The 26,555-nt window shown below is 41.4% G+C and overlaps 1 protein-coding gene across 1 annotated transcript in view; it reads right to left on the minus strand.

Annotated features, from left to right (window-relative positions):
• Window positions 1–122: 122 nt before the first annotated feature.
• The window catches only part of LOC134643056 (tyrosine-protein phosphatase non-receptor type 14-like), a 42,156-nt gene continuing 15,723 nt past the window's right edge, over window positions 123–26,555 (minus strand). Inside the window, exons 3-20 of the mRNA XM_063495257.1 lie at window positions 25,425–25,600; window positions 16,167–16,264; window positions 14,498–14,565; window positions 14,011–14,081; window positions 13,818–13,905; window positions 13,638–13,726; window positions 13,440–13,527; window positions 13,174–13,256; window positions 12,870–12,930; window positions 11,268–11,346; window positions 9,843–10,312; window positions 8,462–9,751; window positions 6,980–7,120; window positions 5,776–5,994; window positions 2,758–2,886; window positions 2,302–2,536; window positions 2,026–2,189; window positions 123–1,750 (exon numbers count right to left, since the gene is read on the minus strand). Coding sequence (XP_063351327.1) covers window positions 1,622–1,750; window positions 2,026–2,189; window positions 2,302–2,536; window positions 2,758–2,886; window positions 5,776–5,994; window positions 6,980–7,120; window positions 8,462–9,751; window positions 9,843–10,312; window positions 11,268–11,346; window positions 12,870–12,930; window positions 13,174–13,256; window positions 13,440–13,527; window positions 13,638–13,726; window positions 13,818–13,905; window positions 14,011–14,081; window positions 14,498–14,565; window positions 16,167–16,264; window positions 25,425–25,600 — 3,678 coding nt within the window. The 3' untranslated portion in view covers window positions 123–1,621. The remainder of the gene's footprint in view (window positions 1,751–2,025; window positions 2,190–2,301; window positions 2,537–2,757; window positions 2,887–5,775; window positions 5,995–6,979; window positions 7,121–8,461; window positions 9,752–9,842; window positions 10,313–11,267; window positions 11,347–12,869; window positions 12,931–13,173; window positions 13,257–13,439; window positions 13,528–13,637; window positions 13,727–13,817; window positions 13,906–14,010; window positions 14,082–14,497; window positions 14,566–16,166; window positions 16,265–25,424; window positions 25,601–26,555) is intronic.

Genomic DNA, 26,555 nt, shown 5'->3' on the forward strand with positions numbered 1-26,555 from the left:
TGTTAAATAAAATGAATGTATCCCAGTGATGGCGGATGCTTCAGCACCTCCTATAACTCCTTTTATCTGATGTTGATGTTTCACTGTGATCTCGATGCTGCACTTTTAAAGAAAATAAGGCTTTATTGCATAATGAGCAAGTACAACAGCTTCAAACATGTCTGGGGAGAGAAAACTGAAAAATGCATATACAAAACATATGTACACATATTGAAATGTATTTAGAAGTTCTGCCAAAAAAATTAAAAAAAGAAAACTTGAGGGGAAAAATTAAATATTAACAAACAGTGGAATGCTGTGTGAGAAAATACTGTCAAAGAGAACAGGAGTGCAATAAAACACTTAAATGTCAAGAGAGCACGAAGCTTATATTTATCAGAGAATATATACATTGAAAAAAAATTTTTTTAATCCATGCATATGTTGCGGTATTTTAAGGGTACCAAGTCGAGGAAGGAAACTCTATAAAAACACTTGCAGAAATCTTTTTTCGCATGCCCATTATGTACAGAGTTATGCTGGACATGGCTGGCTTTGCATTACAATTCAGAGAAGCAGGAAAACATATTTAATGCAATATGGGAAAAAAATCATTCAGAATGCAATTTTACAAACAGGACATGGCAACACATTTTTCTTCAGCTGAGTTTGGATACGATTACTAGAATTTCTTTGTTTCTACAATGAAACCTAAAAAGTAATGAATTTAGCCAAAAACCTAATCAGAACAAAGAGTGTATCAGCCAATCAGCTTCTCCCCGTAGTTACATATTACTACAATAAGGCACAATGACACATTATACACAGCACTTACTGCATATGGACAAAGTTGTATCACCAATTTCAGAGTTTTGAAATGTTTATGATGGTAAATGATACATTTTATATATATATATAAATTCTTTAGATGATAAAGAATTGCTAAAGTGTACTTTGCTTGTCTGCCTGAAAGGAGCTTAATAGAAATGCCTCCTCACAAAAACACATTGGGGTTTTTCCAAAAACTTAAAAAGAGTTCAAAGGATCAAAATGGTTGCCATGGCAAAGGTGACCACAGCCTTTATAGAAATAAATAAAAACATTTCTTACAAATTTGAAGTAAATACTTGCTGCATTAAATCAATACAGGAATAAAGGATCATTTTAGAACAGCGATTTAAGAATACTTTTGTTTGGCAAACTCTTTCAGAGTATAGCAATAATACTGCTGCCACCTACTGTTCATGCAGCATAATGCCATTTCCAATGATGGCTAAATGAGAAATGTACCAGTCGTGCGATCTCTCCTAATTGAAACAGATTTAATTTCTCGAGATACTTCTTAAGAAACCTGAAGCTGAAAAAACCTGTTTCACACAAAAAGTCCAAGATCAAAGGGGGAGAAGGAACAAAATGTGAAATACACCGATTAGGAGAAATGGCTGTCAGTTTCTATACAAGCCCACCAGATCCGTTCCTCCCTTGAGGTGAGTTTTGGGTTAGAATTTACATACAGATGAAGTGCCACACAGAAAACACGAATCTCTGTTCTTCCTTCCCTCCAGCTACCAGTATACTGTGTTTGTTGTACTGTCCTCATGCTGACTTTAAGTACTCCGGATCAGCCGATAGGTGCTCGGGTTCAAATAAGGCGGGAGTTCTTGAGAAACTGGATAAGAACCTGGTGGACAAACTTATACTGGGATATGGTCTGTACCATTAGCATCCTCTGCTGCCTCAGCTCTGATAACATTGTGGGAACCTCCACGGGCTGAAGGGGAGAGAAGAAAAAAGAAAGAAAAGGACAACAGTGAGAGCCGGTCAAATGTTTTTGATTGAGGTGTAACTTTATGTAGGAATAAAATTAGATAAAAGCGGGATTATGTATATCTTGCATGTAAAATATCCTAATTTACCAAGTAAAAAACCTGTTTCTAAGGGATGCATGTATCCTGCGACTGTCAAAGAAAGTCAGGGAGTCTAAAAATGTTCTATACCTTCACTAAATTTTAAATTTGCAGCCCCTTAAGGAAAGCATCCACACACCTCATTGTGCTCCAAACACCTGATCATAAGCTCAGTTAGGATGACCACTCCAGTTCGACCTACGCCGGCGCTACAGTGCACCACCACAGGTGGATTGAGGCTCTTTGAGGTGTCCAGCATAGAGTTAGTGTGTCTCCTCACAGACTGGATCTCCTCCAGATATGCTGCAGAAAAGAAAAGTCACATTGATGTCATGTTTAGTCTTTATGCTGGCTCTGTCCTTACACATATCTGATTAAGCATATTTTTAATAAATGACGGGGTGGTCGTACTTACAGAGAAATCCCAGTACATATTCAGGACAGCCCTGCTCAGGCCAGTCTGTGTATTGCAGATGCCAGACCGTCCTCTCCTGGCCAGACAGCAGGTGTTTAACCTTCAGCCCCGTAGTGGCGTAGCACCCTGAGTCCGTGCGAAATTTGGTGGTCACCTTGAACTTGCCGTGAGTGGCTGAGTTGTGTTTGGAGCCCAGTTTAGGCCAATAGCGGTGACTCTTGGACCTGCCGCCCTCCTAGATGAAAGGACGACAAGCGCCAGATGAGAAGTGATTCGTGGGTGATGGGAATGAAGAAAAGAAGCAGATGAGGCAAAATAGATGTCAACAACGAGTCCTGACCCTTAGAAATAAACCTAAAGTCACAGTGACACACACTCACCACAGTGTCATTTCTCTCACAGACAGGAAGCTTCAAAAAAAAATCCACATCTGTGTGTATGTGTGTGTCAGTGTACCTCCTCGGCAGTAACCATGGCGATAACGTTGACCCCCTGCTCCCAGACCATCTGCCAGAAGTCAGCACAGGTGTTGGCTAGTGGACCCTGGGTAGCAATGTAGTGCCATGCCTCCCCTCTGATCATGACCTGGGAAGACATGCAGAATCAATTAGTGGGTATTACAGTATGCAGTGCATATGCAATCAGCCTCAAATATACAAACAAACGCTTTTTTGTTTATCAAGAAATTAAGCCAAATGAAAGAAAACAAACACAGGAGCAGGTCTAGTAATGAACAATGTCTGCAAGTAGCATGGGGTAAATGGAAACATTGACAGATAGCTAAAAGTAAATGACTGGCAGTTTAGATATTCAACATACAGTCATGTAAAAAACTAAGCACACCCTCACTGCTTCAGTAGGATTAAAAATGGAAAAGTTGCAGCCAGGTGCTGCTGATCAAATGCATTTGATTAAATGATCATCAAGTCCAAGAGCTACATCTCAGACTCTAAAGGCCTTAGTTAAAGGTCATCTTTATCTTTATCTTTAAATGTTAAAGTTCACAATAGTACAATTAGAAAAAGACTGAATAAGTATGGGTTGTTTGGAAGGAATGATAGGAGAGACCCTCATCTCTCTAAAAAAAAAATAATGTGGAAGCATGGCTTAGGTTTGCAAAGTTGGACAGATGAGACCACAGTGGAGATGTTTGGCCATAATGCAGCAACACCTCCAGCACAAACACCACTGCCCACTGTCAAGCATGGTGGAGGAGAGGTGATGATTTGGGTTTATTTTGCAGCCACACGACAAGAAGTATTCTAGAGTCAAATCTGAAGTCATCTGTCCGGCAGCTAAAGCTTGGCCAAAAACTGGGTCAAGTGTGACAATAAGCCAAAGCAGCAAATCTACAATCAAATGGCTGAAAAAGGAAAGAATCAAGGCGCTCCAATGGCCAAAAGTCCAGACTCAAACCGACTAAAGTGCTGCAGTAAGACCTTCAAAGAACTGTGAATAAATGAATGCACACAACCCTGAATGAACTGAAGCAGCATTATAAAAAAAGAGTGGACTTAAATTCCTCCACAACAATCTGAGCAACTAATTAAAATCATACAGAAAATCATTACATTCGTTCTACAAGCTACTGAATCATGGGATGTACTTAGAATATCACAGAACTGTATAGAGTCTAGTGAAAACTTTATTTATTTATAAAAGTACAGCCAGCGTTTAAAATTGCTGACTATAAGTAAAGTTAAACTGTTGAAAATGTTAGACTGATAATAATCAGCTGCTAAATAGAATAAAGGTTAATAGAACAATGGAAGTAAAAATAACTGATGAAAGCTAATGGCTGAAAAGACGGTACTCATTGATAAACAGCTAACGCACTTTATCGTAAATGATAAATGGCAGACTGATTGCTCAGAGTAATTGGCAAGCTAAAAGGAGTCCAGGTCAGGTTTAAAGTCTGTCTTACAGGGCGGAACAGAACAGGCTGAAACCAATGTATTAAAGTCAATGACTGTATATAAACTATAATTAAAAAATAGTGCTGGCTGCTAACAGAAGTTCAGCTCACCTACAGACGTCTATAATATTCACAACCACTGGAGGGCAGTGTAAACACCTGTTACTTTTATCCACAGCGGGATCGCTTTTCTTTCATTTATAACTCTATTAACTCCTTATCTCTAGTTTTCTTCCATTTCCCCTTCCTGATAACCACAAGACCACAAATAGCACTTAAATACATCCAATCTTTAGCTCACTCTGACCACAGAAACTTCAGTACTATTACATAAAGGGCATGTCTCAGCTGATTTCTCAGGCCACCTCGTGACTATAAACACTGTATTAAGAGACGGATGGGGAATAAACAAGGTCTTTTTGTTCTGCGGCAACCACCTTAAATGATAGGGGAGTAAGAGGGTTACACTGTGGTAGGCAGCGACTCAGTGCTGCTTTGGTGCACAACGTACACATGGCATGCAGACACACGCGTATGCACAAGCTTGCATACACATACTGTTTGCAACTAAACATGAATAAAGAGCCAGTGAGAGCGACTCAGGTTGTTTAAGAGGGTTTTGGAGTTTGGACAACATTCTTTGGGAATTCCACAAGCTCTGGGAGCTTAAAGGCACAAACAGCCTTCAATAGCTGCCTTTCATCCTTTCCTCCGAGCCATTCCCTGCTTAGCAATGACCACAACAAAGACTAGAACAAAACTGAAAGCATCAACCTTATACTCTGTTTTCATTTAGGCTGTATGATGTGGGTGTTGCAAAGCACTTTGAGACAGCAATTCTGTTTAAGAGCCATGTAGATAAACCTAAGTATTGTAAAACAACTTGTGATATATTTTATTACTCAAGCATTTCTTCTTAAATTGAAACCAACCAGCAATCAAATCACAGTTGCAGAGCTGACATTATTTGAGCCACCCGAAGAAAGTCATCTTGTCATCGCTGTCCAATGAAAAACATGCGTTTCGAATTCTGGTTTGAATAAAGACATCTTGATTGATGAGTTTAGCTTCTTAAGTTTGGATTGTGCTTTTCTTTGGACATCACTCTTCAAAATGCACAAATTTAATGGGCAGACACAGAAGGCATTAAATCTGTCAAACTCAGCACTGTGCATAAGTCATGGAGTCATGAAGTACTCATCTTTTTTATTCTTTTTTGTGTGTATATACAAAAAAGAAACAAAATATGTATATAGATATGTATAGATACAGATATATAGATATGTATAGATATCGATATATATTTGAATCTATGAAATATGACAAAGATAACTTCCACAGTTTCAGTTTGACACATATTTTCTGTTTCCGTTTGAGTAATTTTTCAACAGGAAGGTGGTTCCCAAAAACCTCTTAGCCAAATACTTTGGCTATCTCGGTGTAATGTGTAGTGTGACCTTAAAAAAAATGAGGAAACACCATTCTTAAGGAAGCCTAAACAGTAAGAAAACCTGAGGCATGTCCATTAAACAGTACTGCAAAAGCCTGGATGTGTATACCTTGATATGCGAGGCATTTATGTAGCCCGTGTTGTTCTCCTTGTTGGGTACAAGCTCAACTCGATTCTCCTCATAAGGAACAACATCACGGAAACGGTTGCGCTCTGCATTTTCGGGCAGAGTTGCTGTTGTGAGAATACAGTCTGCCCTCTTCTTGGGCACCTGCTCATACTCTGTAAAGACCCGCTCTTCTTCTAGCTTCAACTCCAAGGTCTTACACTAGAGAGAGAGAGGGAGAGAAAAAGTAGAGGGTGTTTATTATTCAGAAGTCTCTCTTTCAGTCCCCAAAAAGGCACTCATTCATTTACATTACACCCCGACAAAGGCATTCAAATCCAACACTGTTATTGTAACACACTCACGTTTTTAAATTCTCATCAGTCTCCTCATGATGCTCACAAGTATTCATACTGAATCAATATAGTCAGGAAAGAGCCGAATACGCAGCAGCAGTGGTGTTTATTAGGCCAGTCATGTCTGAGAGGCCAGAATCTCTTTCTGTCTCTCTTTCTCTGTGGCTGGCTCGCTCTCTCTCAGGTCACATTCTTAACATACCAGCAGGCCCAGAGGCGATAAGCACTACCGTGCCACACGTTCCACAGCCCACTTAGGGTTTGCCCCCATTAGCTTAGCAACAGTTGGGACAAAGACTGGGATTCACACCTCCACACTCAAAAGGGAGCCAAACACACTGGGGATCTATTTGGGCAGTGGAATTCATTAAAATTATGTGATTAATAGAGACTGTGAGTTTTGGTGTGACGATGACCAAACAAACTTTTTGGGGAGATTTAAAGCTTTTATCATTATTCTGTTTAAATAAGCTTAAATGAGACCTAATCCTGAACATCAACTCTGGCATGTTATTCTTGATATCAGTTCTTTAAATACTCGTTTTAATAATTGTGATTTTTTTTAAGAGCTTAAAAAGCCTTTTCTATCTTTAATATGATAAGTTTCCAATTACATAGATGTCAGTAAATCCCAAAGGTTTTGGGTATAGTAAATGTAGTAATAAAGTAGCAACAAAACAGATGATTAAAATGAATTCCCAGCAGCATATTTTTTAAAGGTTCTCTGTAAATTAGCAGGACTTTTTTACTATATGTTACAAAATATACAGAATAATACAAAGTTACAGTCATGAAACCCTTAAACTTTAACCATAATAATGTATATGTTGTACAAAAAGCAAGCATCCTACCCTTTCATCAGTAGCCGCCTTGGCGCCTTCCTCCCCTGGACTCTCGGGGACAGGCATTCGGGCGACGTAGAGCCCGTTGAGTGCGGCCATCATCAGCGGCCTCTTCATGGAGTCCACAGACATCTTCTGTCTCTCCAGCGTCTTCAAGAGAGAGAAAAATCCTGTTGTCATGCTTAAAGGCACCAGCAGGTTTGCAAGACTGACTGACCTGCCATTGCACGAGTACAGTGTTCACGCAGATGTGCATGAGCAGTAGTGGGTGGGGAGAATTTCACGTGCATGTGCATAAACTGCCCGTACCGATCCCCTTGTAATAAGTCCAAAGGTGAGAAACAGAAAGCCCACTACACAAAGCCTATTAAGAAAGAGTTCTTATCCATCTGGTTGCCTTCATCCTCGTTTGTCCTTCTTACATGTTATTAATTGTTTCATCTTTGTTTATTCCCACCTACCTCTTCAGCTTCTGTTTGATTACAACACACTCTCTGTCATCCTGACTCTCTTTCTCGCTCCCAAACACTGACCCACATTGCACCGTCTCCTTCCTCGAAGGATTACCTCTCCTAATCTCTGATGCTATTAAACCTCCAGGACAGCGCCGCCCTTCCCCTTTCCACCTCCTTGATCCCCGATGGGGCAGTCAAAACAACAGCTTGGGGGTCATAAGGGGTACCCTCTATGCATAAGATAAAGCAGCTGGCATAAAAGGGCTTTAACAGCTTTGGACAGCAGTAAGAAGAAAACATTCTTTAAGTTTTATTGGCTAAAATCACACACACCTGCAATGACAGACAGGTTTATCTCTAGGAGGCAATTATTTATGACTGGACTGGTGCTGGGTCAGATGTTGGCATATTAACAGAAAGCCCACCGACACAAAAACACCCAACTCAAAGAATAATCGGAAGGCTTAGTAAGGCTTTTAGCTGCCTCGGGGAATTCAGAGTTCAGTGCTGCCCTTTCAGGTGCTGAACCCCAGATTACTGCTAATCAGGAGCTTTGAAACTAGTGAGCAGACAACAGACTGTAATATTTAAAACTATACCAGTACAATGGCTTCAGAGGTGTCAGGCATTGACATTTTATTTAATAATTTCATGCTAAACATTTTTATTCCATATGGAAAGGTAATAGAAAAAAATTGTGAATGTTATAAACATAGATAATGCAACATATGATGTTAAATTTTGTGTTATTAAGTTTAAAAAAAAGTATTATTAAACAGAAAATGTTTTGCATTGTATTATTAAGTAAAAATGTGTTAAATTGTATTATTAAGTAAAAATGTGTAAAATTGTATTAGTAAGTAAAATAAGTTACATTGTATTATTGAGCAAATGTGTTATATTGTAATATTAAGTAATAAATGCATGACATTGCTTTAGGTAAAAAATTTGTTACACTGTGTTAAAATGTAAAAATGTGTTAGTTCTAAAATTTGAGGGAACGGCTGTGAAGCTGTACAATGAGTGAGTATCTTACCCTTTGAGCGATTTCCCTCTCCACTATGCTGTCTTCCAAGGAAAACATCTCTGATACTGGCCTCTCTTTGACCGGCTCCTTCCTGACCCTCTCCTTCACACTGGTCAAGTCCGGTTCTGAAATGGATGGACCTAAAACTGCTCCATTCACAACACTCTGATCCCCCCGGGTCAGTGTCCCACCACCTCCACCACCAACCCCAGGCCCACTAACACCCTGGCTCTGTCCAGTCTTTAGGGCGCAGCCATGGCCTTGGCTTGGGTCCACTGGTCCCTGGTTGCCCTGTGGTCCTTGATTATGGTTGGTGTGGTGGGTGTTGTTGTGATTGTGGGTGTGGGTGCGAGCTTGAGCATTGCTTGCAGGTCTAGGAGGGCCCGGGTATTCTGGAGGGGGTTTATTGGGAAGTTTGGCCAGAGCAGCCTGGAGCTGTGCACTGATGCTAATGTCCTCGTTGAGACCTGGAATTTGAACGTCCAGTTCAGGCCGCTCCTCTTCTTCCTCTTCCTCTTCTTCACTTTCACTGCTGTGTATGAGCATGGTGGCATTAGAAAGAGTCTTTTGGTGCTGATAAGTCACTGCCTCAGGTGCATTCTTGGCAGGCTTCATGGGCAATTCTTTTGGCTGCTGAGGTGGAGGCTGAGGTTGAGGTTGCGGCTGAGGTTGTGACTGAGAGTTTTGAGGCTGGGGCTGGGGAATGGACTGAGGCTGAGATGGCATCACATGTTCTCTCAGAGTATTCCGCCGATGAAGAGGAGCATTCATGCCTTTCATCACAAGGCCTTCCATTGCTCCTCTCATGCTGCTTATAACCTCCATGCTGTGTCTCTTGCCCAGCGTGGACCGGTGCTTAGCAGCTGCAGTTAATGGTTCACTGACCTCCTGCAGGGACTGGTGAACCACAGCTGAGCTATCGGGCTGGAAGGTTTTGACTGACAGCTGCACCATGCGGGTAACCAGTTCTGGACTGCTGCCGCCAATGCGATGCCGATGGCTCGCTAGGTCTGGCGTGCTGGTGGCTGGGCGAAAGGAGCTGGAAGGGTAAGGTGGAGGAGGCCGTGACATGTGGTTCCTCAGCATGTTGGCTGTAGCTGCATAGTTTCCCATGTTGTTCCCCTGTTGTTTGGTATTTGCCAGCTCGGGTGTGCTGACTGTATGGGAGATGGAGCTTCCTCCACCTCCACCGCTGCAGCTGCCTCCACTTTCGTTAACTTGGGGTGAATGGCACAGACCCTGGCTGTTGGCTGGTCCTCCCTGATGAGGGCCATGGGACACCGGCTTACTATATGTGATCTGCAAGATGAACAGTCACAAACAGATGCATTGAACTAGGAAGCTAAATACAATTAATTAAATTATAATCTCAGAGCATCCTAACCCTTACCTGTGGTGTATACGGAGCAGGGCTGGGTGCCACACCATGATAAGGGCCCCTCTCTCGCATCTCTGGCTGGCTGTATACTAGAGGCTCAGGCTGCCGGTAGGCACAGGCATTGCTGATGTTGAGACTGCGTAGCGACTGGCTGTGAAGGTCATGGTGAGCAGGGAGCATGCACCGCTTCTGCCGCATGACAGCATCGTACTCAGGCGTGGGCCGATAGGATGGTGCAATGATGGCACTGTGACGGTGGCTGGGGATGTAGTCAGGCCGCATGAGCTCACTGCCAGGGATGCTGAGGTTGGAGGACATGGGCGAGGGTGGGACAAAATTCTGGGAACGATTGAGGGAGCTCAGGCTGGGGCTGCTGTACATGCTTCCGTTTGGCACGTTACCGTTTCGGTAGGTAAAGTCCACTGTACAGCGATCCAGGCTGCTCTCTGACTTGTAGTACGGGTCATCATGGAAGATACTGTCTGCACAGCAAAGGAGGCATGGAAAAATGTGTAAAGAGGATCACAAGAAAATCTGAGCTGCAAACATCTTTAAGCAATTTGTGCACTAAAACTAAACTTAATCAAACAAAGATTTTATTGATCTTTGAAGCTCTATGACTGTTCACATACTTGGTACCTCAGTATTTCATATAAAAACTTAAAAGAACACACGCTTTGCACAATGAACAGTGTTGGAGCTTAAAAGAAAGAAAATCAAAAGGGAACATTCACAAATTTAAAGAAAAAAAATGAAGGGAGACCAAATGTTCCTGTAATCTTGCCAGTGGTATGGTGAAGGTGGTACTGGGGGTTTTCCAGTCTTGCAGTTTAACTGTCTAAGCTGTTATAAACAAACTGAAATAAACACCCTTTGTGGCATCCCGAAGGTGGCAAAAATGATCACTGCTGTTTTGTTGGTTTCACAGCTGCACCAACCACCACAGAAAAATATGTCATGTTATTCCTTCCCGCTGAGCAGAGCGCTCTCCCGTGTGAAACTATCCCATGTTCACAAGGAGAAGGAAGACAAGCATAATCTCTGTCCGCACAATCGGAGTATGATGCCTGAGGTCACACTCGAGACCGATCTCACGCCCACACGCAGTAGCACACCCAGAATGTTTTTCCACTCGCTCGCTTTTTATTGTCAAGCTGACATGAGTGAAGTTCTTCGGATTATAAGGCAGGCTGAGTGTGTGAACACGTCAATGAAAGAGTGAAGCATAAATGAGGTCACCGCTCTGCACCCCAAACGTTGGGCTCTAATTGGCTGGGAGACTGTTAAAATGCGAATGGGCTGTGAGTCACACGCCTGATGGGAAAGACACAATTAGGAGGACTGTTGTTTTGAGTTATTGTCAGGGAGGCAAAAATCTTAAATCACACTGTAGTTAAAGCAGGGGGAGGAAAGCCACTCTAAAACAGTAACACCTACCTTGAGAGCTCTGTGTGTCCTGATAATGGTCTCCAAACTGGGAATGCACTGACTGGAAGTTACAGGACTGTGGCCGTGGCTAAATGAAGAAATTGTAAAACGGTTAAAAAGTGTGACATTGTAAGATCTCCTGATCCTCAAAGTGATATTTCAGTTTCTTTACATCACACATGAAACCATCACTTTACTTCTCTGTCTTAACACATCAAACACAATGGCTGACTGTGACCAAGCCAGATTGAAGCTAGTGCTGCCGATCTGTCATTGGACAAAGTTTGCGGTACTCCAGACAGTCATCTGAGCACTCCAGTGGTCTGACTGAACATCTATTGTGCCACATTTAGCCTCACCATTGTCTGGCCAGCAGGGAGGGAGACGCAGAAATCACTGCCTTCGCTGTCGCACCGGAAATCAGAGCAAGCAACACCCTTTCTAACTTTCCAACAACACCCACCACACCACCAACGCATGCTAAAACCAAGGCTCCATGGCACAATTAAGAGCTTATAGAAAAAAAGGAGAACGCCAGAACTCTCAAAAAAAATGCTTCTTTATATTTATTAAAGGGCAAAAAGATGCATGTTCCAGCAATAAACCGCCATCAGCACAATTTAAGACAAACAACAATCACAATAAAAATCAGTGTGAAATTCCAACAACAATCAGAAAGCAGAGCTCTAATTGCATGATGAAAAACATCTGCATAGAAAACCATGCCAAAAGTAGCAGACATGTGCTAACAACTTAACAGTAGTTCTTCATTTGAGCCTTTAGGACTTTCTGTTTGTAGTGCATGAATCCAGTAGTATTCCCTTTATAGCAACAATCTTTCGATCGCCGCCTCTTTTAAGAAGAGGTATCATTTCACATTGGATTCATGCACTACATACAGAAAGCCCTGAAGGCTGGAATTAGAAACTACTCTTAAGCTGTTTTTTGTTTTGTTTTGGGGGATTACATGCTTCTTTCGTGTGATATTTCATATACAGCCTTTTCACATATATATAGTATGTTTCTAAGTGGTTTTGCTATTGTGTAGAATGCTTTCTAGTATTGGAATCTACCTGGCGGCAACTTATTGTGGAAATGTACACATTTGTACACAAGTATTTACACAAGTATTTATTCTGACGATGTCACAGTGTTCTCTTCTTTTCCCCTTTAACTCTTTCCTCATGAAGACAACATTAAATGACCACCCTAGTACCCTTAATTGATGGGCTTTGACACATCAGTGGTTTGATGACCACTGCAACAGTTTCGAGGGTAGCTGCATAGGCATAACCCTCATAATCCTCTGATGCAAACCCATTCATTTTGCTCTGGACCTGAATATGACAGAAACATCTCAGAGTTACTCCTAATAGGCTTTCAGAGGGTAAAGAGTTAAAGTTTTGGAGTGGAAGGCACTATTAGTCTGTATGTCTGTATTCTGGACGATTAAGAGCTTCCCTGAGTGGGAGAGCGGGGTCAGGTTGCTAATTGTGGACGTTTCTGTGTTCCCCCTCTGTCCTCCATTCTCGTCCCTTTTATATTGACCAGAGGCAATATTAAATAGCTGTATCAAATCACTTCAAAACATACAAATGCTTCTCAACATACCAGAGACAGGCGATGAGTCCAGGTGGGTCTCCTCCTCATTGGTGCAGGTGAGTGAGTGGGCCTACAAAGAAACAGACACATTATGTGACAAATTAGTATTTTATTAAATGCAACCAGGTCATGTACTATAAGGTCAGTGAATGCTACACAGTCTTTTATAGCATATGTTTTGTTGGGGGGGTTTTTTTGTATAACCTTCAACAGGTTGTTGAAATACCCATTAAAAAAAATAAATGACAGACAGTTGATATCTTAGTGTTTTAATGGCCTTCAGCTGGCCTCTCTGTGTGGCCTTGAAACTCACTCTGCACAGATCTTGTTCTGTTTGTAGAATTTGTGTCTGGCTGTGAAAAGGCGGGCGATGTACTTGGCCATTTCCATATCCTCCTGCAGACACAAACAGAGAAAAAAAATAAATTTAAGGTGAACAGAAAAGGGGTATTTCTGTGAAGTCATGAATCAACTCTCCCCAGTTCGTTTGTCCCTCTGCAGGTATTTTGTGGACGCATACTTTTCCTGCGTGTTTAACCTCCCACTATAAACCTCTGTGTCTGCAGACACAACACTCACCATGTGAAAAACGATGGTGTCGTCTCTGCTCGTTATCTCCACTGTGATGGCTGACTTGTTGTGTGCAATGGTACCAATGTCCTTCCACCTTTATAACAAACAGATGCAAACAAATGTTTTAAAAAAGGAACAACGGTTCCTCATGAGTACAGGAAATTATGACAATTCTTTCTTTCTTTTTTGAAAGGAGAAACTTACTTGTGGAGCATGATGGATCTGCCATTTCTGTGTTTAACAAACACTCCAATGAAAGACACACCGATGAATATGTCATTGGTATAGTTGTCCTGTGGAAGAAAGTATTACACAAGAACTCATTTAAAATCTCTCAATCAAACGATACTGATTAAGAGGTTGAGGGTGATGTAACGTAGCTACCTTTGCTGGAAAGCTCTCCTGGCCAAACCCATCCAGTTTTTCCACCTCCTTGATGTACAGCAGTTCTGCTTCAGCGGCCTGCATTCGACTGGAAAACACAGAATGGTACCAAGAATCTTATTGTCTCTATTTTACTTTGTCTTGGTGACACATGCATATATGTGCATACATTATACAAAGTAGCTAACAGTACCAGTGACTCTTGTGCTCCTCAGCAACTTTCTGGGTCCACTCTTCTAGCACCTCTTCTCCATTACGCCAGTTCTGAGAGAAAATAAAGACAGCAAAACATTGTGCAGCAAATAAGAGCAATGAAGAAGGAAGCTATGGGAAAGCAACCTATAGTCACTTGTCTTACAATGAACATCATGTTGCTGGGAATGTTTGAAAAAATAAAATAATGCTCCAATATTTAATATTTTGTTTCTATTTGGTAATCAGTTCATATTAATTCCATCCCATCCTCCAACTCAAATTCTTCTTTATTCTTTTTGCTTTTTGCCTGTGAGTCAGGTATGCAGAGGGAGGAGGTACACAGATGTCACAGGAATGTGTGCCTTCAGGCAGCACATACACAGAAAAACACACAAATACAGACTTTCTCTGCCTCTCTCTCTCTCTCACACACACACACACACACACACTGCTAGTATTTGAACGGTAAAGGCTCGAGGACTCACCACTGGGAAAAGCACGTACTCCCTGAGGAAGTCCTGAGACAGGAATTGAGTGAAGTCTCCAAAGTCAGCTAAAAATTACAAACACAGATGTTCACATTTATTTACACAAAAACAATGAATTTCCTTTTTACACTGTAATGAGCAGCCTTTACACTATAAACTGACTGTGAGTTTGTTATTGTGTTTGATATTGTTCAATTGAGGTGACATGATGGTGCAAGGGTTAGCACCACCTCACAGCGAGAAGGTTCTGGGTTTGCAGGTCAGCTGGGAACTTGCAACAGAGGGAGGCGAACAGGTCATCTACTAAAAGGGAGGCTGGTGGTTTGATCCCTAGCACTGGCTCAGTATTCTTGGGCAAGATACTGAACTGATGCATTAATCAGAGCGTGCCAATTGTAAGTTCTGAGTGGTCAAGTAGAGTAGAAAAAAGGAATCGGTACAGTCCAATATGAACTCACTGTGTTCACCCTGCAACCCTTCTTACGTGGGTTCTCAATAGGTATCCTGGTTTCCTCCCATCATCTAAACAAACATGTTTGGTTAACTGGAGATTATTAATTGGCCACCGGTATAAATCTGAGCACAAATATTTGTCAGAGACTGGCAACCCGTCTAGTGCGTACCCAGCCTCGCACCCCATGACAGTTGGGATAGGCTCCAGCACAACCACGACCCTGAATTGAACATGCATCGATGGCTCCATCCTGTTGGCCTTTCTCTTCGATCTATACCGTTTCCCTAATAAGAAAAAAACTACTGATTTAAAAATAAAATAAATTTATGTTATGAAGGTGCTAACCCAATAGGACAAAACGTCGGGATAAATACAGTTTTTCCAGTTAAAACTAAGGCAATTTCATTTGTCCAAATACCTGTTATATTCTGCTAGCTCTCTTTGCGAAATTACTCCTCAAGACTAGAAAAGCAAATGCTTAACATTAGAAAAAAGTCTGTTTTAACTCAACTGTCATCTCAACTCAGCTGCATCCACAATGGTCAAAGCAATGCAGGTTTCATCCATGTAGATGCTTTGTCATGCTGTTGTCATGGTTACCCAGGCAAAACCACATGAAGCTACCTGGGGCAAATGTGCTCTTCAGGCCGTGGACATGTCCATTGAGTCGTAAAGTGTCCCTGAGTGTTTCTTGTTTTATTAGATGGAAATATTTGTGAACTTGTGTACTGTGCAATACTATTAAAGATAACAAAAACAAATATCTACATAACAGAAACAAAACCACCTGCACAATCTCTATAACATGTACAGTCCTCCTGATATTGCTTGTACTAAGTACCTAAAAAGCGTTCTGCTGTTTGCCGGGCAAAAGGAGGTCTAGCACAGGATCCTCACCTCCCGACAGATAAGAGCCTTCCTGATGCTGCTACAGCTAACCTTGGAGCAGCTGATAAGCTAGCTGTCTGTTTACATTCCCCTGGGACACAGACAGCACCCAGGAACTGAAAGGATGGAGCGAGGGTGGTGTGTGTGTATGTGCATGTGTTAGGACTGATACCATAGGAACTCAAGTGGACTGGGTTCTCCCTGTGGTATGCAGCCATATAAGGTAGTGAAGTCAAGATGACCTGAGAAAGTGTGAGTTTGTGCTCACTCTCACTCTCTTGCGCTGTCTGTCTCTCATTGGGAGACTTATTCGTGTAGTCTTACCTTGTACTGCCAGGCCAGCGAGCCTGATCCCCTGCTCTACAGAGCACTGTAGACGTCCATCCAACACCTCCTTCTTTACCTGCAGGTAATACTGATACCTACAGAAAAAAACAGGAAAGGAAGGTAAAAAAACACACAACAGGGATAAAAAGATACCTAGACCGCGTTAAGTAAAATTTTTAATTTGTCCAGTGCATTGATTTATGATTTATTTATCTCCATAGGGATTTTAATAATGAGCCATTATGTTGTAACCATCCAAAGTAGAATTACTTCAAGCTAAAAACAAAATGGTATGTACTCCTATTGAAACCACACGACTATATAATGTCAGCTTTGTTTCATATGCGATCGTTGACAAAAACTCGACACATAAAGCTAAACTGAAACAGCAACATCAAAGGCGCTGTTACCATGGGAATCTTTAAACCTGCAAACATCAGGTCGAGAAACCACCTGAGCAGTGATTGCAGACGGGGAAAAAGGTCTGTACATGATCATAGCAATGCAAATTGGAAAACGGAGGATGTTAAACTTCAAAATAAAAGCTGTGTTTCAGCACTGTACCCAACACATATCAAAATGTGCAGCTTTTGATTTGAAAGTCTCCATTTCTGCTGTGTGCTGCACATTTCACTATTTTGATATCACTTGGAAAGTAGTTGGGAAGTGTTTGTAGACAACTCAACATCTTTAATGCAAACTATAAACAACCACAGTATTCTGCTAGCAATCAGGCCTAGGCCTGTGTGACTGCAGGCTTATTTACTTATAGTCACATGTCCAAAATAGAAGACAAGTTGACATTACATGATTGGCGGTCACTTGACTCCAAAATCCAATATAAGGATTTTCTGAAATATCAGTGGAGCAAATGAATGGGAAATTCACTTCTAGAGCCCTTGGAAAAAAAATAAGAGTGGTCACTTTTGAGCTCAATACCTTCAAAGCTAATTCCAATGAGGATAAACTGCACTTTGTGGAAAACCATGTGGAAGCTTTGAATCTAGGAAAAACTAAATTGAGACCATAAAAATCATTTGGAAAAATTATACTAAAGTCACAGACCAAGTGAAAATTATGATCTTTTTCTGCCATACCTGCTAAAAAGTAAGCATGCTCGCTTTTAGCTCAAAGCCTTGCAGAGTTGCTAGAAAGCATACAGACCATAACTTTTTAAAATCAGACTGCATCTGTATGCATTTTATAGCTAAACTGCACAAAACACTGACTAAGTGGGTGGCAGCATTGGCACTGTTGTTCGCTTTCAAAAACTCTTTGGTTAGTACCTTTTTTTTTCATATAAGCCACAGTGTCTCCAAACACCACTTATATAAAATCGAGTTGGAAAACATGATGGGTTCCAGTTTGACACATTTATCCAAAGAAAGTAAGAGGAGCTGTGCTCAAGGCGCTGCACATTAGCAACTGAAAGATGGCCAACATCTGCTGAGACACCACAGAGATGTATTCCTCTGCTTCTGGTCTGTGCAACTGAAAGTATGTGTCAAGAAAGTATTGGCAACGGCATTAGCTGCTCAAAACAATATCAGTAAGCCTGTTGCTGAAGTGAGGAATGAGTGAATCACCTCTATTTGAAACAGCAGTGAGTCATTTTTGACTTGAGTGGAATGCCAAATGTATGCCAACGGGGCTGCACAATATGATTTTATAAAAGGCATGTTACACGGGGCTGACGCAACTAACTCGGGGTTTAATCTTCAGCAGGAGCAACACAAGCTTGACAAAAGTGGACCATTATAATTGCAGTGCAAATGTGAGGCAAACTGGGAGTCATTTCACCGTGGTTTTAGGCAGTGGTAGCTTTGCCAAGCGTAAGCTGATATGATGACACAGCTCAGATTGCTTTCACAAAATGTGGTAAAAGTCCCAAAACCGAGAGGCTGAAATACACCAAGCTCCTAAAGTTTCTGTGCTCCTTTTGTCCACTTTTAGTCGTGGTCCAGCTGGATGTTTGTCTTTTGAAGAATGGAGTGGCCACACAAGAGGAAAGAGAGAACTGTCAGGGTGACCAGGCTCAGCTGCATAAAAACTCACACGCCGTTTCCTGTTGGCTGCCATGGCGACCACAGACCAAGTGTAAGCTGTGAGACACCTTTTCTGATGTGCACACACACACACGCACACAGTCAGAAAGAGTATGCAAGTCCATGCCAGAGTAACCAAACATCTATGTGGAAACCACTAAGTTACATGCTTAGTCATTCACCCACTCTTCTTCTTCATGCTCAGAAGTTTTAGTTCATTTTCTTTGCAAAACTTGGTTTCACTCCTCGCCTGCACATTAGCTCCCACCTATCTTTTTATTCACCCCCCAGTTTCATTTTCATGCCCGCCATTATCTCCTCACATATTTCATGATTCATATTCTCTTTGGCATTCTTTCCCCCACTTCTCCCTTCTTTTTTGAGCTCCTCTCAGCATACTCCTGGGCCTATAATCTGACCCCGCCCTCCTCCCTCACCCTGTCATTACACCCGTTGGCTAAGCTGCCATTCCGTTCCCGTGGCAACCCTCTAATTAGCCAACCCCAACCACAGTGGCTGCAGCGAGAGGCGGAGTCTGATGCGGTTTAGAGGGGAGGAGCCAAGCGGGACACAAAACCCTTCAAATGATTGTGGACTTTGCTTTTAAAAACTCTCTATGTTTTCCCAGCAATCGCTGTATGGGGTCTGGAGGAACACTGAGGTCAACAGAGGTTGGTTCTCATTCTGAGGTTCAATGGTAACAACATGATGGTGTTTATACATACGCAAAGCCAGCAGTGGTGAGGCGGACAGTAAACTGTTGAAATAACTCTGAACAAGTGGAAGCGTGACAGTAAAAGTCTCAGAGCGTTCCTCATGGGAGAGTCCACTTTACACAGAACAGCCACAAACGCAGCCACATCTTATGGAGCTGTGGTTTCCTGTATTTTTGGCTTCTGGCCTTGAAATCAAACCTCTACAGGTTGACAAAAACTGACCCCCTCCCTCAAAAAAAAAGCCAAAATTAGTTACCCTTTATGTAGAGATAAGCTTCTAACTACCAAGTGCAGTTTTTTGTAACTGATTAAGTCAGATTAAGGGAATTATTAAAATCAGATGGCTTTTAATCTTTTAAGAGTGTAATAGTGACAATAAGCACAACAATATTTTTTGCCATGTATTAAAATTTGGAACCGTTTATTCATTAATAAGCCTAGAGAGAGTCTAAGAAGTGTAGAGACTGACCCGTTTTATGATTACAACCTGATTCTGCACAAATAATAAAACCCATACAAGTCATACAGCACTTTTCATTAATCACAGTCTTATGCTTGAGGTTATTACAGTATGGTTATTCTAGAAAGAGCACATCCTTCCAGTGTTTTGAGACCAACCACAATTGGACAGATGAGGCATCTCCAGCATTTTCTGGAAGCTCTTCACTCAAAGTGGCAAAGGCTTTTAGGCCATGTGTCTTGGCTTTTTAAGGAGGGGTTTGGATTTTCCAGTTTTCAAAGATAAAAAAACTACTGGTGCATTTCTAAAAGTACATTAGAGAAATTTTTTTTTTTTGGGGGGGGGGGGGGCTTTTGGTGTATCCAATGCATATCCAAGCCAAGATGCCGTGTCACTCTTTAAGAATGCAGATTAATTTTAAAAAGCTAATAAAAAGCTTCAGTGTATTCAAAGGATAGCCAGTGATTTCCAGATTTCACTTCCACTGATGTCTTCCATCCTAATCTACAACCTGCTCAAACATGATTGGTCATTAAAACCCAGACTACAAACAGATAAGAAGAACCAGAAGGCTTCCACAAATCTTGTTCCTTGCCTATAGAGTTTGCATATTCATATACAAACATCTGCCTTTAGGTCACTTTATGAGTTTGTCTCATCAGTCCTAACTAGCTTAAATCTTTTTTCATGCATATTTTGACAGCTGTATTTTTTTCACTGTTTTTCATTTTCATGATCAGTGCTTTTAAATCTTCTGACTCAAGTATGGCATGAAATCAAATTCCTCATTAATAGCCCCGGGTGCATTTTCATCTGCAGAGCTGAAAATGTTGCTTTGAAATAAAACCTGAAACGAACTGCAGCAAAACCATCAGACAGCAAGTACTAAAAAACTATGTTAATGACCCAGGTTGTGCCATTTCAAGAGGGTTTTTAAACAAATTTGAAATAGTCATCTTTATTAAAATAAATACAACAGTCCTCAAATGTTACTATTTTGCAGGCACTGCCTTTGAATGGCAGTTAACTGTTAGCTAAATTACACAATTACATTCAAAACTCACCACAAAATGATTTTAGAATCAGATCCAGAAACTTCCAAGGTTACCAAACAAGTATAAAATGTAGGAGCTTCAATAAAGAGTTAAAACACTCAACTGCATTTAATGATACCAGTTTTTAAATAGGGGAATAAACTACTGCTGAAATTGTAGTAAAAGGGAGCAAATTTGTCCTAAAATCAGCTCATTATGTTTTCATAGAACAAGACAAACATCACATAAAATTGCTAGCAGGAGAAAAACATTTTATGACGTTCAAGACTTGCATGCTTGCACATACTTGTGCACAAAGAAACCCTTATTGTAGCACGCACCTGGCATGTATGTCAGAATGACATCACAAAGCTGTAACAGCAGGTGAATATACATACATGGACATGAGGTAGCGCTTTCCTTACTAGGGCTTTTCATGCGACTTCCACTATGGCAGAGTGCTCTGCTGGCAGTCCAGGCAGCCTCGCAGGCACAAAGAGCCCTTTATATGCCCACGCATGTTCAAACCCTGCTCAAGACATGCTGCCAGATGTCCAAGCAGTCTGGACAACAGGCCTGAGAGCATATGCGCATGTTTGCATGCATGAATGTGACTATGTGTGTACATATGTTTCAGCCCCTCCTCCATCTCGACCACCTCTGGTGGTAAGGTGACCACCCCCTCAGCCCCCGGGATGCGTCCAGACGGTTTGTGTGGGAGGCAGGAGAATATCACTTTGAAATGTGTTGAATCAGCAAGGGGCACCACCGAGTACAGCTGCGTGTGTGTGTGTGTGTGTGTGTGTGTGTATTGGTGATAACTAGCTGAACAAAGCTAGGATTTCAAGGCTATTGGTTAGCCTCAGGGGCTGCTGCGGCCAGCTGGCCATGCTCCAGTCAACGGCTCTTCGTTCAGGTTCCTCATTTTCAGTCTGCGAGCCAGCTTTTCTCTCCTTTCTATCAGAAACATACAAGTAGCAAAAGGCTTTAACCTCCTCACTCTATGCAAGAGTGTAAGATGTGTTTTTAGTGGGAACAGGTAAAAGTACTCTATTTACAAGTGAGTTGTACAGTATATCTGTAACTGCTGCCTAGTAATTGTACTGTTGACATCCATGTCATTTAAGGATAATATATAAAAATTAACGCTCAGGGGGAATTTAACAAGAGTAAATCAAAGATAATTATCACCAATTTAGTATCTGACTAAGTGTGAAATATTTTAATTGTTTAGTGAGATCACAGAGAGCTGTAACCAAAATCTATTGGGTTCAACCTTCATTCCAAGTGAAAGTGGACACATTTGAAGAAATGCCCCCAAGATATTAAAAAAATATATATATATCCGACAAGAATTTGGATAGACGCCTAGAAAAACATTATAACAGCTATGGACATATTTCATCACACAAGCACAAAGAGTCTGTGTTTTTACAAACTGAAGTAGGAGTGACCAAACATTTAAATATTATGACTATAGGGTATATTGGAGAACTCTGCATGGTGAATTTGTAAGTATATACAGTAATGGATGCAGAGACCCCAGCTTCCCCTGCTCTGACTCATTTTTGCTGCTGCAGAGAAAGGAAGCGAGGGAGGAAGAAACAGATGACTCTACGGATGGGAAGAGCGGGAGATCCAATATCAGGTTACATATCTGCCAAATACTGAACATCAAAGCCCTGACCACATCATACGACTCACATTACCTTCTCAGAAGAGATAACGTCTACAAATGTTTCTACTTGTTCTTTTTTATTGTTTTCGTATTGCTAATTTGCTGTTAAAATGCACCAAAAATGCATCACATCTTACCTTAGTGAATGTGAAAGAGTTAGCATGCATTTAAAATAATAACCTTTTTGACCTTTAATTTAACTTTTCTCAATAGTGGTTTTGCGAAATAAAACTAATTTAAAGCACCAACGCCTAAAAAGCTAGATCTACTCTGTCTCACACGGTTTTCCCAAACAAACAGACTTTACCACGTGGACACATAAGGTCTTGCGATAAACACACGCAGGCAGACAGCTCAAACCACATAAATAACAAGGCTCAAACGTGAGCTGAGTTCTGCTGCCAAGCTTTTACTTTCTCTGCCCCCACTTGTTCTTCCTCTTTGCCTTTGTCATTCTCCCGCCCACCTGACCCTCATCAGACCAGGTGTGTAAAAGCAATGATAGGGATGTGCTTCCCTGGATCTGATCCCGATCAACCTTCAGACAATAAATGATGTGTATTTTTTTAAAAAGGGAGCTGTGACTGTGCCTATTCCCATGCTGACTGGCTGATTTCTCAAAGGACAGAGCGATTTGAATTTAGTAAAACCCATCATAAGGCGTATTGGATAATAAAGATGTTTTGAGAGTTGAGGAGATCGTTTACAGCTCGATATATTTTTTATTTTTTTTTAAAGGATGAGTCTTTTGGAAAAGTCTGCCTCGTGGGTATGCGTACGCTCTCACAATGTGGTGTATTGTAACTTCTGACAGGGCTGCAGCTGGCTTCTGAGAGGATTCTTGGGGGATTGTTTGAGGTGTGTATGTGCATATGTTTTGTAAACCAGACCCCCCCCCCCCCCCCCCACCCCTTCTCTCTTCTCTCCATCCCCTTTACCCCCCGCACTTCTGCTGCAAGGAATGTGTGGTCCGCCTCCTACGCTGGACGGTCGTGCCAACATTCCTGACTAACAGATGAAAAAAAAGAAAAGAGAAAAGTGAAGGAGACACAGGAACACTGAGAAAGAGCAAAAATGTAGGACTAAACTGATCTGCTCTTGATAAAAAGTAGACGGGTGACACCATGTACAGGGATTGCAAGGAAGAGAAAGGGGGGCTTGAAAAAAAAAGACGACCATTGTTTCCTAAATTGCCCCTAAGCCCCCATCATAACCCCCTCAACCCTATAACCCCTGTGTACACACACACACACACACACGCACACACACATACACACACATTATAAAAGCCCTCAGGGGATTCCATGAATACCATCCCTTTACCAGAGCAGATCCTGGCTTCTGTATAATAAACCTGCAGACACACTCTCTCTAGACAATTTACTCTCCTCTGTCAGATCGCTCACAAATAAATTACTTCACCGCTTTCAAAACAGGCTAAGTGCGGGCATGCATGGTTCTCAGAATTACTATAAAAGGGTTAACACGCTGGCAAAAACACACACACCTTAAAACTAACTCTAGTGTGAAAACGTCAAGCTGTGACCTGCAATCAACCTTTCCCACTTCCAGAGAAGCAGAAGCCACAAATTCACCAGCTCAGTGTGAGGCAGACCTGCAGAGTTCGGTGCGTCAGTGTGTGTGAGAGTGTGTGAAGGAATATGAGACGGCAGACTGTCCGCTACACACTGACCCTTGCCTGCACTCTTCACAGCTACCCAACATGCTCATTCACACACTCATTCAAACACACACACAGTGGCACAAGGAAAGACTGGCTGCCGCTGATGACATTATCTATGTCATCAAAGAGATGTTAAAGGAAGTATCTTTGAAGTTTCTGGAAAACTCTGATTCACTGTCTTCCTGGGAATTAGCTGCTGATCAGTTTCCCCTTCATATTGGTATGCTAACTATGAAGCTAAAGCCAGGAGAAGTTAGGATGGCTTACCAATAAGCCCTCATTCACAGAGGTTTAGAGACAGGTCGGCAAACCACTGGCAACCTCTGGTCAAGAGGTAAAAATGATTATATTCCTGCGACCGGATGGCAAGTGGTGAAATCAGCCCAACAAGGATGCTACACCTAAAACCTCCTTATGTTTGCTTTGGTTCCTAGAGGATTGCCACAGTCACCTGTAGATTTTGTATGGAAGAAAGCTACTTGTTTGCAAACGCTTGCCATTTACTCACCAAGCTGTGGTGAAATTTGAAAACGAGAAAAAGAGAATGTTCACCATCCAAGGAAAAGGTGCATTGTTTAGTGCAGCATCGTCTATTTCACGCCAGCCAGCAACCTACAGCAGCCGGTCGCAAAATACACACCTTGCCTAAGCGAGCAGTGTTTATATAACCAGGGAGGTACTGGTTATCAGATGGTCGCTGACCAGTCTGAGACTGAGGCCTGAGATTGTTAACAGAGAAAAAATAAACTGGCTCTATCTGAAGGTAGAAGATGCATAATCCCCCTAAGTACAAAACATTCTCCACTTTTTTGTGTTCCTATCAAATGATATAACTTTGAAATTACTAGGGGTTTATGCTGCTTTTTATGGATATATTTTACCTTATGATAGACGCAGGCTAACCTTCCCCAAAATCTTTGCAAGAGACTGTATATAAAGGATGGACAACACCATAGTTGTTTGTTAATTTCAACATTAGCTTGAATTTTAACGACCATAATTACTCACAAGGATGGGTAGCAGTTGGCCGTGGAAGTTATCGGCTAAGAATAATAAGACTGGATAGCTAGATCCATCTATAAACTTTATGGTTGTATTGCAGCTTGTTAATAAACATAAAAAGTATATAAAAAGTAGAATGTAATTTACTAAAACTGACAGTCAGTCTAATTAACTACACAGGAAGCCATTATTATTTGTCTGATAATTTCATTAAAAAACTTCCAAAAGGCACCATGAAATAAGTCAAAAGCTCCATGAAGGCCAAGCAGACTTTTAAAACCAGCTGGTGTTTAAATGTAAAATTACATTTTTATTTCTCCACATTTTCAAAGTGACTGCTTTTAAGCTCCTGGCATGCTAAATAATGAAGAGTTATGGGACAGCAATCATCTGCTTTAGGAGACTGATCACATTTGACTTCTTTGTAGCCAGAACCACTTTGAAACGTCAACCAATATTGACAATTAGTGATGAGAGTCATGAGAAGAAGATTTTGCAGTGTTATGGCAGCGTTTGGAAAGCACTGTTACTACTGCAATTCTCTATATAAAGCTAAAGCACATCTGCATTCTGATTATGTGGCTTTCTCAGTGACTTGCGTAACTGTCTCACAGTTACCATTTGAAGATTCTTTACCTGGTGGCTTCTTGCTCCAGCCGGGAAACATTGGGAACATAGAACATGACTCCAAAGAAGAGCAGTGGCTCATTGCCAAACTTGTCCAGCTGCTTCTTGAGGGGTTTCTCGAGTTCCACCCAACGTTTTTCCGGGGTCTGGGTCTTCCCTTGGAACCACAGTCCAAAGTAATGTGTCTAAATACAGGGGGTGAGGAAACAAAAATAAGTTGTTTAAGCCAAAAGGAGTATAAAAGAGCTAAATAAATTAATTTGCAATAGTGGAAGCAAAGGGCTAATGAGAGAGGCTGTAAAGTTGTGTTCAAAGTAGAGATATACCAACTGACCAGTCAAGGGAACCGGAATCGCCCGATTTCAAGCATTCTTTGCACTTAATGGTGGGACGCCGGTCAGTCACGTGAAAATCCAATTAAAACTAGGTTTCCTTCCATGCATGCACAACACGAGCACAGTGGTGCAGGTAAATAGTCACACACTCATTCACAGCTACATGGTAATATGTTGTTAGCATGGAAGCTCCTTACTGTGAGTGAAGACAGTAAAGTGGAAAGGTGGCCACCACAAAAAACAGACCTAATCAGACACTTAAATGACCTTCACCCAGCTGAACTTTGACATTTTAAAGAAGCTAACAAAGTGGCAGACAAGCTAGCAGCCTCGGTATGAGCAATGGATCAAAAGAGAAAAGGGATGAGATCCTGATACTCTGGTTATAAACATCCTGGAAAATTATGTAACTGACATATGTTTTGTTATACAAACCTGTTGCACCTGCTTTTGTTTGCTAAAGTAAAATATGTCAGGTAAAAGTGGGTGTACAGCAACTCATTTTCAATTATTTTTACATCTTTATTTTCACTTTCTTTTCAGTTTTTTCAGTGAGCAAAGAATCAGCAAAAATCAAAATCTGCAGGTCACGCATAGAAAAAAAAAACAGAAATTGGAATCAGCCAAGAAACCTGCAGTTGGTGCATCTTTAGATGCAATTTCTCAGGAGATAAATGGTAAATGAGTTGAGAAATACACTGAAAAGTATTGAGAGATTAAGCGCCTGAATTAAAAGCACACATTTCTCCTTAAAATCTGACATCAGCAGCGTAACGCTATTAAAATTAAAGTGGAATCATTGCAA

This window comes from Pelmatolapia mariae, linkage group LG15, assembly GCF_036321145.2.
Source record: "Pelmatolapia mariae isolate MD_Pm_ZW linkage group LG15, Pm_UMD_F_2, whole genome shotgun sequence".
NCBI classification, from domain to species: domain Eukaryota; kingdom Metazoa; phylum Chordata; class Actinopteri; order Cichliformes; family Cichlidae; genus Pelmatolapia; species Pelmatolapia mariae.